Source organism: Vespa mandarinia, chromosome 18 (assembly GCF_050613455.1).
Source record: "Vespa mandarinia isolate Hongniang chromosome 18, ASM5061345v1, whole genome shotgun sequence".
Taxonomy (NCBI): Eukaryota; Metazoa; Arthropoda; class Insecta; order Hymenoptera; family Vespidae; genus Vespa; species Vespa mandarinia.
This window is the reverse complement of record NC_140827.1, coordinates 2,495,918-2,512,093: the sequence shown is the minus strand read 5'-3', so window position 1 is coordinate 2,512,093 and position 16,176 is coordinate 2,495,918. Positions and strand designations below refer to the sequence as shown.

The window sequence follows — 16,176 nt, the reverse complement described above, 5'->3', positions numbered from 1 at the left end:
TTTAATTTTATAGCTTATTACATTTTAAGGATTTATAAATAACATGAAATCTTTATTTTTTTTTTATATCTTATAATATTTTGTTTTAGAAAAAACATACAATAAGAGGTATATTCGGAGGATGAATTATATGATAATAAATCTAAGGTACAAAATCTGGATTTTTTCTTAATATAACAAAGCCTTCCATAATAGGAGTTAATGGTATATATTCTTCGGTAGTAAGTTCGGCTCTTTCGCCATATGCTAATAATACAGGAGTCGTATGTGTTTGGAAACCGGTTATTGTTTTAGGTTTACCTGCTTGGCCTACAACATCGACTGCAAGACCTACTCGTACTGGTACAGCTAATGGATTTAAAACTTCATCAAATGTAACAAGCATTCTTGGCTGCATAGCAGCTGCCAATGTATATAAGAGATAATGCGATCTTCCAAGAATAACTGCAACAAATATATACAAGTAATTATGATAAAAAATATATAAATTTTACTTAATATTATTATTGTTATAAACAATGGAAATACTCACTATTTTTGACATCAAGAAAACCAATCAATGTAGCAAGGAGACCTGCTAATGCAACAGGACTTAATAATTGTCTATCACTATGATATGGAGATAATGTTAAAGTTCCCTTTCCAAGATGCGTTAAACCTTGCGATATGCGGACCATAAATAAATTATTTGGATCTTTAGAATGGAACAATGCTAATTGCCTTAACATAGCTGCTAATCTTGCATTATTTGTTCCAGCTCCAACTAATCCCATTGCAAATATTGCATTGTGCGCTACTTCTGGATCGCTGTCGTGCGAAAATTTAGATAATGTATCTAATATATTTAATTTTGGATTAGAAACAGATATAAGTCCTAAAGCAAGTGGTACAGATCTTCGAATGACCGGTTCGGAATATCTCAATAAATGTCCAAATGTTCTATATGCCATTTCTGCACCTATTTCTTCTCCCATTGCAATCAATGCAATTCCAAGAACAGCAATTGCTTGTCGAGAGCTAAGATCTTTTTCTTTTTCTTCTTTTTTCTCTTCCTTTTTGTCCTTATCTTTGCGATCATTCTTATCTTCTTTTTCATTCGCTGGCTCATAATGTTCAGAACATATATGTAAGAGATGTTGTATCTTTAAGACATTTCCTGTTCCTGCGTATGCACATACTTCAACGAGCGTTGTTGACATAGATCTAAATGGTTCCGGTATAACTTCTAATGCTGCAATTATTGTTTCCGCAGCTTCCTGTTTCCCTAAGAAACATAATCCTAATCCTAAAGGTAAGAAACGTGCATATGTATCCTTAAGATCACTTTCTGATTTTTCCATTAACGTATGCATTATTGTAGTTGTAACGTAAGCGTTACAAGATCCAACTGCAACCATTCCTAAAGCAAGACCAGCTACTCCTATGACCTCCCAACTTGATTTTGGATCGCTAAGAACAGGTGTGAGCAAACATAATACTGTTTCTCTGTTAGAACCAGCATAAGCTAATCCAAGACCTACAATTGCACCAATTCTCATTGTATTACTACTGTGTAATACATAATCGGAAAGAAGTGCCAAAGCAGGATCACATTCATTTCTTACACCACAATTTACAATACCACAGGCCAAAAGTGCTCCTGATTTAATATAATCTTCCGAAGAATAAAGATATTTGTCGATTGGTGTTAATCCACCATCAACATCCCATAATAATATTAAACCAAGAGATGCAGTAGCACTGAGCATTCCATGTTCTTTATTTTTGTATAACCATTTATTTCCATCCTCAATTAATAATTTATCTTGTCCAAATGCAGCATTTACAAAACCATTAACAAAGCTCGCAGCTAAATTTTGTCTTGCAGAATCAACCTGTCCACCACCAAATGGCGGCCGACAATTTTCCAAATGTGACTTGTATACGTCCTCTGGTGTTTTGGGTTCTGTTATATCTAATTCACGTGCCAAATTAAGAAAATGATTATTCAATTGCGAATTGGACATTATTTCTACTAAATCGTCGTATTCCACCGTGGATTCATTCAGATCTAAGAAAATCTGTTGACGGCCCAACATAAAAGCCAACTGTCTTTGAACAGATCTAAAAAGATACGTAAGATATTTATATAAAATATAATACTTCATATTTGCCATTACTTATTACATATATATATATATATATATATATATATATATATATTTTTTTTTTTTTTTTGCTGTACTTACAGATCTGTACATTTGGTGAAGATATCTTCGACAAGTGGTAAATTATTAAGTTGCATTGCAAGTCTAACTGCTTGAGGATATTGACCAAATTTTCTATACAATTTTGCAGCTGTTTGAAGTAATGTACTATTTTCAGGATCAGCTACATAAGGTATACAACTTGTAAGATAAAGGCAAACTCTTTGATATGCACTTTCGTCTACATATTGTTCCAATAAATCTAGCCTTTCAATTTCCATTAACAAATCGCAAGCTTCGGTTTCCGCATTGTGTGCCATATTATAAGGTACAATTTCATGTACCAAGGCAATTAATTTTTCACTCATAGTTTCGGCATCAGCTCCAGCAATTTCATCCCATTCACCAGCCAATTCACCTGACAAATGTCTAACATATTCGTGTCCCCATTCTCCAATGGACAAAGCCGATCCCGTTAATCTATATTTTAAACATTCTCTTCCTTCTCCCATTGTCATAGCCAAAACTGAAATAATATCTGAACATAATTCTTTTAATTTTGGATTGGCCATTTTATCATAAATCTTTTTCATGGTATCATAATGTGGTCTCATAAATTTAAGAGGCTTTGGTACACTTGTCATAGACGTTGTAGATGCACGTATCTGTGTTCTTAATAATTCCAATGCAAATTGATGTAATTTTTGACTTGGATCTTGTAATACTTCTACCAAATATGTTAATTCCTCTTGCAAGAGTTTATCCTCTTCGGTCTAAAGAAAAAAGAAAGAAAGAAAGAAAGAAAGAAAGAAAAAAAATAATCAATAAATAAATAATATATTGCCATCAATTAATTATGATAATAAGAAAAACTATTTTTCTCCCCCCTCCCTCCCTCCCTTCCCCTGTTAATATCCATTTACTTACCAATTCACTCTTTTCATCCTCCTTCTCATTTTTAAGATCCTTAGATGGCTTAGCCTCGACTTTCGTACTTTCTGGCATCTTGTCTTAAATAACTTCACTTTTTTTTTTCAATCTCAAAAAAAAATCTTAAGATCTTTAATAATCCTCGAAAATACTATGTGGTCAATCGTACCGCAGAATAGTTCTGCGTACATTGGAATCATGAGTTTCAATGTTGCTAGTCACCATGATCTTGAACGCCTCTACGACGATAACTATGAACTTTAATATCAAAACTGTTTTACCCATCAAGTGTCCAAGTGAGATTACCAAAAGTATATATATATATATATTTTATTAATCTAAAAATTTTATTATTTAATTTAAAAAAAAAAATATATATATATATACAGAAAAAAAATTTATACAATCCTTAAATTGATTCCGATTAAAAATAATATATTTATGTACGTACAGGTAGCGATGAAAAAAGAAAAAACAAAAAATGAAATACGAATTTGAATAAAAAAAAAACGCGGGAAATAAGAATCAGTCTTTCTTCCTTTTTTTTTCTTTTTTCTCAATTCGATTAGGAATAATGAGAAAAAAAAAAGGTAAAGAAACAAAGTGATCGAACGAGTGATTAATAAACGAATGATTGAAGAATGAAGAAGAAAAAGGAGGGGAACGAAAAAAAAAGGGAACAAAAACAATTGAATTCGTTGATAATGAAATGAAAATTCGCGGTAAAATGTGACGTCAGAGAGGACATTAAAGCGCAAGCGTTTACTGATTTGTTATTCGCGGTTGTCAGGGTGACGTAGAGTCGACGCCAATGGAGGCGGGAACGTCAGACGTCGCGATGCACCTGTGACGTGCAAATCGCCGTTGGTGGAGCGGCGTTAAGCCGTTATCCCCGAAATAAATCGAAACGTACGCGCGCGTGTGTACACGTGTGTGTGTGTGCGTGTCTATCTGTGTATGTGTATAATGGGTATACGCATATTGTGATTATTTATTTATTTTATTTTCATTTATTTTATTTTATTTTATTTTATTTTATTTATTCATTTAATCGATCGATCAATTTAATTGTTAAATTAATTAATTTATTTACATATTTTACTTCAATGAAGATACAAAGTTCGAACTACTTTGAGAATTATTTTCTAATAGAAGTCTAAGAGAAAATATTTCGATGTAACATTATAGTGAGACATTTTCACAATGCTTATGTGGTGATCGATATTTGTGAAAAGAAAAAAACTGATCGAGGGAGGAGATATCTAAGTGGTGAGTTATTTATTTATTTATTTATTTTTTATATCTAATTCTTCTTTAACCAAGAAATACAATCGAATCTATTTCTATTCGTTCGAAAAAAATAAAATCGTTCGATATATGTAGTATGTTTCATTGTTACTCAATAGGTTATGTCTATACTATCGTTTGTTATTTAAATAAAAACGATATAATTATATAATACTAATAAAATAATTATTACATTTTTTTTTTCAACAGATTAGTATGTGTGTATATATATATATATATATATATATATATATATATATAAAGATATAGTATCGTTTGATGGAAAAAGAAAAAAAAAATTTTTTTTTAAATTTTGTTAATTGATTCAATTTAATATCGATCATTAATATCGATCGATAATTCCAATTATTTTTGTATTTCAACGACTAACGTTGTTGGCTTCTAATAGTAACCCGCGAAAATTTGAAATAATTCGAAATGATCGGAACGAACGATGAATTTTCTTTCTCTTTTTTCTTTTCGATAAATTCGTCAATTAATTAATTAATATTTATTTATTTATTTATTTATTCATTTGATCGTAATATTTGTGTTTTTTTTTTCTTTCTTTCTTTCTTTCTTTCTTTCTCACATGTTTTTCTTTGGATTTTTTTTCTTTTTTTCTTTTCTTTTTTTTTTTTTTTTTTTTTTTTTTTTTAAAGAAGAAGTATAAGATTTTCGTACGCGAGTTATAAGTTCCGGTTTTCATAGCCCCGATAAAACGGCAACACATTTATCGGCGTTGTTGCAAGGTTTGCTTTTATTCAGGGGCTGTAGACATAATGAAATTCTCTCACGAAACGCATATACTTGAACAACGTGCGTGTTCTTCGTAGCTAGTCGTCGGATATTTCGTTAAGTCGCTTAGATGTACCCAGAACGATCGAAGATAAACAGAAAAATATTGCAAAGTGTATGTTCTCCATCATTCGACATATATCAATATTAGGTTCATCGTATACATTTCTTTTTTTATTCTGCTTTAAATTTATTGTTTCTTTTTTCTTTTTTTTTTTTTTTATATTCAGAATTTTCTCGATTGATTTAATATATATATATATATTATATATGCACACATTTTCTCAATTATTTTTTATTAAATAAATATAGAAAAAAAGAGAGAGAGAGATTATTTTATTTTATTTAAATAATAAAGAGAATTTTTTTTATTAGTATGACGGCAAAAAAATATTTATGAAAAATTCAACACATACCAGATATAATTTCTTCTACATAAAATTGTTAACTTTTTTTTACGTAATATCTTTATTTTTTTTTTATTCATTCATTTAAACAATCAAACGGAGAACTTTCTTAATACATTTTATACGTAAATCTGAATAGATGAGATTAGAAAAAATTAATATACAAAAATAATTGAGATTTTGTATTTTTTTTTTTTTAACAAATAGATAAAATTTTTTCGTTAGATTTAAACACATAAATATAAGGAAAAAGGAAAATAGCAAAAGAAGAAAGAAAATTTGTTAGAAAATAAATAGGCACGTTAATGATTAGAATCAAGGATAACGACGATAGTACCAGTTTCAAGTTCGAAACTATGCAAATTAGAATGTTATATTTTACGAAATAGCGCTTCGTTGTTTCGTCGATACTGCAGTTAGTAACCATCTTTGATAGTACATACCGATATATATACTATCTATTATAGTGACTTTACATAAAAAAAAGGGGGAGGGAAATATATATATATATATATGTATAAACAAACTAAGCATATAAAATAGATATATTAATATAGAAGAATAAAAAATAAATATGATCCTATAAAAATTGATCGAAAAAGAAAAAAAGTGTTCAAAATGTATGACAAAGTATATATGAAAGAATGGAAAAAAAGAAAGAAAAAAAAAGAAGAAGAAGAAGAAGAACAGATCAATTTTTATTTATTTATTTTTTTCCTCTTATATGTAAAAATCTTAAATACAAAAGCGTGCATTCGCTGAATGATATTTTATATTCCTAAAGTATATTATCTATGTATGCATTTATGCAATTCTATACAAAAATATCTATATAATTCGTCTATGTATATCCGATCGAAATATCAATTTTGATGTTTCCTCGGTTTTGTTTTGTTTTGTTTTTTTTTTTTCTTTCTTTCTTTCTTTAATTTAAAAAAATTGATACATCGAAAAGCGTTTAAAAACGATACAATCACCGAATGTTATTTTGGTTATTTTCGTGAAGTAATATTTATGTATATATTTACGTATATGTGTGTATATAATTCGTCTATGTTCGTTCAATCGGAGTGTACGTACATAGAATCAATGCATGTTCGTTCTGGGCATCGAATGCCTGTGGCCTCTGTAGTCATATGTATATATATGTATATATAGACATATATATATATACATATATATATATGTATATATATATATATATATATATATATATATATATATATCCTCTTTTCCATGTGCAGAGGGTTATCGATAATCGTGTCAATTTTCCGTGTCACAGGATTCGCCTTATGGGGTCGCGTGTTCACCAAATTGCATTTCTCTGTATCGGCTGTCATGAACCGACACAGAATTCTCAGGTCAACGTCGACATTCGTGAAATTCGATCGATGTATCTGATTAATATTCGAACGATAGGTCATCATCGTTTCTCACGATATTTAAGCCGACTAATTATCACGCATATGTTTGATTAATATGATAAATGAAAACAAATTTTTTTTATAAGAAAATTAACAATATCAATGATTTTTCTTTTTAATTTTATTACATGTCTTCATAATTATAATATCTTTTGATTAGAATATGACGAAAAAAAAAACAAACAAACAAAAAGGGCAGAAGAAAAAACAAAACAAAACAAAAAAAAAAGAAAAAAATAAAAACAAAAAATTGTCGTGGAAAATTAAAAATAAAATTTATTTTAATTGTTTACCTTTTATTCTATATTATGTAATATATATTATATATATATATATGTATACATGTATGTATATAATTATTTATGGATATAATTTCGATAATGATAAAAATAATTTCGTTCTATGTATAAACATCGTATACACAGAGAAAAGATTTAAAAAGAAATTTCAAGATTTCAAGATTGAATCTAATTAGTATTAGATTGAAGTCTCTTTTCCAATAATTTATCTTTTCTTAGAGATTATTCGCATTCTCTTTCTTTGAACATATTGTGATATTCGAAAGTGGGTCAACCAAAAGAGATTTCTTTCGGGTACTAAAGCATACCGGTTTTATACAAAGCCAGTTCTCTTTCCTTTAACAAAGGATCTAACGCAAAATTCTTTTCTTTGTAATATCTTTCAAAAAGTTGTAATATCTTTCAAAAAATGCAGAACTTCATGTTAAAAAAAGAAAAAAAAAAAAAGGATATATATATATATATATATATTCTAATTTTTTTTGTTTTCAATTTATAATTAATGAATAAATAATATTCAATTTAATTTTGAAATATACATTTTGTAAATAAAAATCAGCTGATCGATCATTCGAATAAAAGGAAAATAGGAAAGTATATTTATATTATATTTTAGAACTTGAATGATATATTTTCTAATAATTACTAAATCACAATTTTAAACACTAAATATATAATAATAATAATAATAATAATAATAATAATAATAAATAAATAAATAAATAAATTAATCTACAATCTTATTCGAAGTATAAATAAACAAGTTTAATTTGCTTTCCTTTTTAATTCTTAATTTTTTTCTTTCTTTCTATCTTTTTCTTCTTTCTTTTTTTTTTTAATCAATCAAAATGATTCATTCAAATATGATATAAATACCATTCGTTTGAGTACGAAATGATTATATTTATATATGACGAATTTTCTCTTCGGTATATGTAAAATAAGAAGAAGAAGAGATTCTTAGAAGGACGTTACATTGCTTGACTTTATCGATCGATATGACGTTTCTCGGCTATAGATATGCGTAAATTTATAAGAATCATATATATGTATGTATGAATCTTATATGTATCTATGTATATCGTAGCACCTTTAAGTAATACATATTTACATACACGTATTCATAATATTTATAAATAGATATACAAAAAAAAAATATATATATATATACGTATATACAAATATATTTTGTTTTGTTATACACGTTTACACACACACACACACACACACACACACACATACACACTCCCTCACATATGTATGTATATATATTATATATGTATATGGATAGAAGAGACATTTTAATTACAGGAAAGTGAGGTATAGTAGTTTCGAAGAGAAAGCTTCGATATTTCAGGGTCTTCTTAACGTCAATGTAACACCACGACGACGACGACGACGACGACGACGACGACGACGACGACGACGACGACGACGACGACGACGAACGACGACGAAGAGGTCAGGGTATGTCGCTTCGTCTCGGAAGCGCAATTACAAAAGTTTCCCTTTTAACGTTAATTAATAAGAGAGCGCGTCGTACCGTACTTCATTATAGTGCGATCCATTACGAAGATAGCCTCAGCTTCTCTCACTCATACTCTCTCTCTCTCTCTCTCTTTTTCTCTCTCTCTATCTATCTATCTCTATCTCTTTTTCTTTCTCTTTCTCTATCTCTCACTCTCACTCTCACATACTCTCTTTTAAGTTACTCGAGCTTTCGATCGAAAAGAGTAAGAGAATGAGAGAGAGAGAGAGAGAGAGAGAGAGAGAGAGAAAGAATGAGAGAGAGAGAGAGAGAGAGAGATAAATGATGGAGAGTCTGAAAAGCAAAAACGATTTTTACCTTCGCATATGTTTAACCTTATTATCCATAAAAATTTGTATTCCCAAGTGTAAAGGATACATTTTCGATCCTTCTCACGTACAAATTGCTAAAGAATCTGTCTGATTAAGGTCTTCATTTGTGTATATATGTGTGTGTGTGTGTGTGTGTGTGTTTGTATTTCTTTTTTTTTTTACTTTGTCTTCTTTTTCTTCTTCTTAAATTGGAATAATCGGTTTTCACTCTCGATTTGGAAGAAAAAGATCGTAGAGATATTTCTAAGTTTCTTTCAGAGATCTGAGAAATCTTTTAGAGATCTTATTGTAAGACGATCTTTCAGAAAAAAAAGAGAGAGAGAGAGAGAGAGAGGGACGAAGAGAGAGTAAGAGAGAAAGAGATCATTTTGTAAAGATCTCTTTAAAGATTTCAAGGATCTATAATATTTCTTTAATGTTAATCATGATTTACGTTGATTTGATTTACGTTTGGTATTTATCTTTATTCCAAAATTTGAATGATAAATCGTTGATTAGTAAGTTTTGTTATGAATGTATACAGGCGCGTGCGCGCGCGCGTATGTATGTATGTATGTGTACGTGTGTGTGTATGTGTGTGTGTATGTGTGTGTGTGTGTGTGTATCTGTGTTTTTGTGTGGGTGTTGGAGAAGTTATAGAAGGAAGAATAAAGAAAGAGGAAGGATGAATCATATATTAGACGATTATGGTAAAGAAGGTTGGATCATTCGATTGATTTATTATTTAGATTGTTTAAGGGGAATAATTATTATTTTGAAAGAAATTGGATATTCTTTCTGATCTTTTTTCTTTCTCTTCTTTTTTTTTTTTTTTTCTTTCTTCTTACGATGAACCATATCGATACGTCGTCGGAATATTATTTTAAAGAAAGCAAGAAGAAAGAAAAAAAAAATAAAATAAAATAAAATAAAATAAAATAAAATAAAATAAAAAGAAGAAACCCATTGGTTTTAGAGAATACGAAAAGGTACAAAAGAAAAAGGAAAAGTAACGAAATATTTTAAGAGAATAAATTATTAAAAACAAAAACAAAAAAGAAAAGAAATAGAAAAAGGAAAAAAGAAAAGAAGGAAAAGAGAAAGGAAGGAAACGGAACGAAAAAAAAACAAAAACAAAAACAAAATAAAACAAAACAAAACAAAACAAAAAAAGAAAAATGGATATCATGAACGTAGTCCTTATTTAAGCCATGACACAGAAAGTATAATATAGAAAAGTGAGTGTACACAGACGAAATTGTCTGGTTAATTTCATTCTCGTTCAGTCTCATTTATACATATATGTACGCATACATATATGTCTGTCTGCTATTGAGTAGATTCGTTCTTCTTTCGCCATGGATGACGCAGCCAATCGGTTGCCGGTTCGCCTACAGTTTTCGTGTCATTCGCCATATACGGTTCATTCGAAGTCGTGCAAAGCAACATGTCGTTTATTTCTTGAAACTTTCTGTCTCCTTTATATATGTATCTCTCTCTCTCTCTCTCTCCCTTTTATTTTATATCTTTCTCTACCCACGCTGTCTCGTTTAACAGACGATTCTTTTTACCGAACTTACGAAGGCGTGGTGGTTACTTATACTTTCGCTCCCTTTAAGGGGAAGATTTACTTTGGGATGAACGGTGAAATGATTTTTTTTTTTTCTTTTCTTTTCTTTCTTTCTTTCCTTTTTCTTTTTCTTTTTGGTTTTTCGTTTCTTTTTTTGTTTTCTTTTTTTTTTTCTTTTTTTTTCCCCCTGAAGACGTCAAAGGTATGATTCAACGTTACTTCCGCGGATATATTTGTTAGGTCTTTATATGACACTGCTCGTCAGCATTTCTTCTTTTCATCTTTTCTTCTCTCCTTTATTTCTTTTTTCCTTTTTGTTTTTTTTTCTGTTTTTTTTTCTTTTTTTTTTTTTATTCGTAAAGATTTCGTTCTAAAATTATTTTTCATCTGTGTCAAATAAAAATAAAAGCTTTATACGACGGTACATATAATTCTTAAGAAGTAAACTTTCGTGTGATATTAATTCGTGAAAAAACTGAAGCTTTCTTTTTTTCTTTTTTTTTTTTTTTTTTTTTTTCTTTTCCTTTTTTTTTGTCTCCTCTCTTTTTTTTTTGTTTTTTTTTTCCACGGGAAGGAAATAATCTGCGCAAAAGAAAGTTTCGTTCGCATATAATTTTACAAAAAGGAAGAAGAATAAAAGGAAAAAAAAAGGAAAAGAAAAAAAAATTATTTTTTTTAGTAGCTTCGTTCGAAAATTATTTTCAGAGTGATTAAGTTTCGTCTGAAAATAAAATAATTCGTCGTAATTAAAGTTTTTCATTTGTATTTCCTAGAGAACGAAGTTTCGTTTAAATATAATATTCATAGAGTATAAATTTTTGTTTGGAATTATTATATATATATATATATGTTTACTTAAAAATAATTATTTGTAAATATGATGTATAATCGATAAATATTAGACATTAGTCATTTATGCGAATTTTCAATTTTCATTTGAAAAAAAGAGATCTTTCTCAAAAATACATATACATCGTCTCTCTTTCTCTCTCTTTCATTCTTTCTCTTTTCTTTTTTTTTTTTTCTTTTTATATTTTCTCTCTAAAGTAAGCAAAGATTTCCAAGAAATAAACTTTAGACTTTATATCAACACACTCGCCAAGATAAGACCGTCAATCTTTTTTATATTTCATCTTCTTCGAAGTTGATCAAGTAGTATGTATTGCTTGCTCGTCTCGATGTCATTTCTCTCTCTCTCTCTCTCTCTCTCTCTCTATCTATCTGTCTATATCTATCTATCTCAATCGATTGAATTTACTATGTGCTGTCGCGTGTTCTTCTCTTACGTTATATTTGAGTTGCGTCTGGTTCTTGGTTTGACCCAGTATCGCCGTTGTTATTCCATTACCGTTTCCTTCGTAGTTCCATCGAGTTCATTCGAGTGGCTACTCGCTTATATAGCTGAGAGGGAACGAGTGTTCTTTCAAGTAGCATCTTACAGACGTGTATTTAAGAAGTCCTTCTCGGATGAGAAAGTAAATTCGTACTCGTTAATTCGATCTATCGCGAACGTCTTAATTTAGTCCTCTCATCTTCAATTTATCAAAATAATTACAAAAGATCAAATAAACGTACCTGTATATATATATATATTCACAAGTGTGTGTGTGTGTGTGTGTATGTGTGTGTGTGTGTATGTGTGTGTGTGTGAGTGTATATGTGCGTGCATTTGAATTTATAATTAATTATCATAATAACTATCATTTCCTTATATATTAATATATAATGTCTAAAATTTCTTCTTCCTTTCCTTTGTTTTCTTTTCTTTCTTTTTCTTTTTTCTTTTTCGTTTTCTTTTTCTTTTTTTTCTTTTTTTTTTCTTTTTTCGACGAAGCGATTTCGTATAATTCGATAAACAATAATTCTCTCACAAATCATATCTATTGTTTAGGATTAATATCCACGAAATATATTTTAAAAGAATGTTGAATCGTTTTAAACATGGAAGAATAGAATGATATAGAAATTATTATTATTATTATTATTATTATTATTATTATTATTATTATTATTATTATTATTATTATTATTATTATTATTATTATTTTTATTATTATTATTATTTTTATTATTTTTATTATTTTTATTATTTTTATTATTTTTATTATTTTTATTATTTTTATTATTTTTATTATTATTTTTCTCTTTTCCTTTTCTCCCTTTCAAGTTTTCAAATCTCGGATATGATTTAAGATCATTTGAATTACTTTTTTTTTTTGTTTTTTTTTTCGTTTCTTTTTTTTCCATACAGAACCATATATTCCTTTTACGAAAATGTGACAGCTCATAAAAGAGGCTAATTCAGGACGTAACCCATTTGGTTTGACCTTGATGCGACCCTGACCGGAAAAAAGAAATCACTTTAGAATAAGAAAAAAAAAAATGTACAAATGTACATTATAAATCGTTTCATTTATTAAAATTGTTATATGTCTGACATGATTATTTGTAATTTTTATTTTAATTAAATATCGAACGAATATTATATTTATATATATATATATGGTGTTCAATGTGTTTCAAATATTCCACACATTTCCTGCGTTACGTTATATCATGGGAGTTGATTTCTTCGTCAAGGACACGTTTGTAGCATGCCGTTTTCTCTCTCTCTCTCTCTCTCTCTCTTTCTCTCCCTCTCCTTCTTTTCTATCTTCCTCTTGTTCTCTTTGATGATTCAAACGCGTTGTTACGTTTTTAATGCTTCGATAATGCGCTTGGCTACGTCATTAACTTTTCATTGTAATCAATTTGCTGCACGAACCTTACAGACGCCCACAAAAATGTATTCTTATTATTAGTTCGAATTTATTCATTTAAGAAAACAAGTGACATGTTTTTCTTTAATTTTATGTCTTTTTTATTATCCCTTTTTTTTGTTTTTTTTTTCTTTTTTTTTTTTTTTACATGAGGCAAGGTGAATGTTGATGCAATTATTCGTTTCATTTTTCTCTTTTCACAATTTTAAATTGTCGTTACTATTTCATAATCGGATTAAGAATAATAATTAAGGAATAATAATAATAATAATAATAATAATAATAATAATAATAATAATAATAATAATAATAATAATAATGAAAATTTATATTTTATAATATGCAATTAAATATAATTTATTCGAAAGTTATAGAGATCTATAGATCCTTTAAAAGAAATCTCTTTTATTTCACTTTTATCTATGTATATATTTATCTCTTTTAATATTTTTATTAATAATAAATTTTGTATAACTATATAAAATAATAAAATAAGAATAAAGTAAAAATGTATCTCTCTCTTTCTCTCTCTCTCTCTCTCTCTCTCTCTCTATATATATATATATATATATATATATATATATATGTGTATGTGTATATATGTATGTATGTATATAAGAGTATCAACAAAGCTTACGACAATAAACATGTCTGATGTTTTATTTATTCTTAGATCGAGTATTTGTAAATTAATTCGATTCGTTGGTAGTACGTGACTCGTGACGAAAAATTAATGCGAATGAATGAGCACTTGGTAAAAAATTTCGTTATTGTCTTTCACTTAAAATCATTATTCGAAGTCATTCGTGATACGTGCGTTAATGAGTTATATGAATATTTGGTTTTTTTTCCTCTTTCCTTATTTTTTTTTTCTTCTTCTTTTGTTTAAGTAAAGAAATATTTTTTTGAAATTTAATAGAAATATTTAAAATTAATTTTAAGATATAATAAAAAAAAAAAAAAAGAAAAGAAATAAATAAAACTTGCCTGATAATAATTCCATAAATTATGAATAAAATCTAAAGACATGCTTCTTGAAGATAAATACAAATTCCATAAGATAAAAATCTGTAATAAAACCGAATAAAAGATAAACGTTAATCCAATGTTAAAATAATTTCAATGATGTCGTACGTCGATGATATCGTGATCGATCAAAAATTCGAAAATATCTCGATGTTCTCGCGTTTATCTACATTATCTCAACAATTGCTTAGTAAATTGTAGATAAAGATCTGAAGAGAAAGAAAAAGAAAAAAAAAAAAGAGAGAAAAAAAATTAATTAAAAAATTCACAGATAATATACAATTAATTTAATCGGATTTATTGAAAATACATAGAACTTAACGTAAAAGATTGATCCAGTGGGATATCGTGAAAATACTTTTTCATTGACGTCGTAAAAATGATCGATCATTTAAAAAAATTTTGACCTTCAGTGAATCATCGTCGTCTTCGTCGTCATTGTTATCGATCAAAATTTAAAAGAGAAATTTACTATCGAATTATTACCTTAAGGCATTATATTATCTAAATAATTTCGAAAAAAAAAAAAAAAAAAAAAAGAAAAAAGAGAATACATTCGATCTCATTATCTTTATATTCTTTCCCTCTTTCCCTCTCTATCTCTCTAATTCTCTACTAAGTCTAAAACGTAGAAACGATGGCGACTCAATCGTGAGATGGAGAACGAGGATACCACAAGATGTGGTAGAAGGGGCAGAGAATGAGAAGATTCGTAACGGTCTACGTCATCGCTCGGTTTATATCGTCGTCGTCGTAGTCGTTGTAGTCGTAGTCGTCGTCGTCGTCGTCGTGGTCGTGGTTGTTATCGTTGTCGTAGTCGTCGTCGTCGTCGTAGTCACGAGGAACCGGTTCCTTCGAGCTTAACTCCCTCACAAATGAATCTTCTCTTCTGTCGTTCTCATAATATCATTTCAAGAAATATCATTACACGCTTTAAAAATAATAGAAAATTATTTTCTAAATTTCTTTGAAAAAGATTAAAAAAGAATTTTCATATTAGAAATCATTTATATACATATATATATATATATATATATATATATATATATGTATATATGTGTATATGTATGTATATTTTTATGTTTATATGATTGTGTTTATATTATAAAAAAAAATACACACACATATAGATGTATATATAATGAAGGAATGTCTATGAAATCAAATGAACAATGAATATATGAATGACAGTGAATGAACAAAACGTATAAATATTTGTATATGAGAAAAAAAAAGAGAGAGAGAGAGAGAGAGAGAGAGAGAGAGAAAGTGAATCATATAAATACATATATATGTTTATATATATATATATATGTTATACATTAGTATATAAAAAATAGATTTATATCTGTGTAGCTATAAAAAATTATGTGGAAAAAAATAGCGTACATCAATTCTAATAATTTCAAAGAATAAAAGAAATTATATATATATATATAAATATATTATTAGAAAAGTTTATATATTTATATATAAATACGTAAAAAAGAGAGATAGAACGAACATATATAAATAAAATATGATATATAAATAAATAGATACATTAGTTTTTTTTCAATATTTCTAATGCAAAAGGAATACATATATATACATGTATGAATGTGACGAAAGAAATATATACGTATATATAAATCCTATGTATATATAATAA

General features: G+C 28.0%; 1 protein-coding gene across 1 annotated transcript; it reads right to left on the bottom strand.

The window, feature by feature from the left end:
• Window positions 1-41: 41 nt before the first annotated feature.
• Rpn1 (regulatory particle non-ATPase 1) lies at window positions 42-3,331 on the bottom strand. Its single transcript, XM_035874638.2, has 4 exons — window positions 3,114-3,331; window positions 2,229-2,959; window positions 533-2,103; window positions 42-444 (listed from the first exon to the last, which is right to left on the bottom strand). Exons 1-4 carry the CDS (start codon window positions 3,189-3,191, stop codon window positions 143-145), a joined length of 2,682 nt encoding a protein of 893 aa, XP_035730531.1. The 5' UTR covers window positions 3,192-3,331; the 3' UTR covers window positions 42-142.
• Window positions 3,332-16,176: the final 12,845 nt, after the last annotated feature.

Excerpts from the sequence above, each read along its gene's own strand:
- Rpn1 (XM_035874638.2), bottom strand. The coding sequence starts at position 3,191 with ATGCCAGAAAGTACGAAAGTCGAGGCTAAGCCATCTAAGGATCTTAAA. Across the intron at positions 2,104-2,228 it reads TTCACCAAATGTACAGATCT|ATCTGTTCAAAGACAGTTGG; the intron begins GTAAGTACAGCA and ends GTATCTTTTTAG. Across the intron at positions 445-532 it reads TTTTCTTGATGTCAAAAATA|TTATTCTTGGAAGATCGCAT; the intron begins GTGAGTATTTCC and ends TATTTGTTGCAG.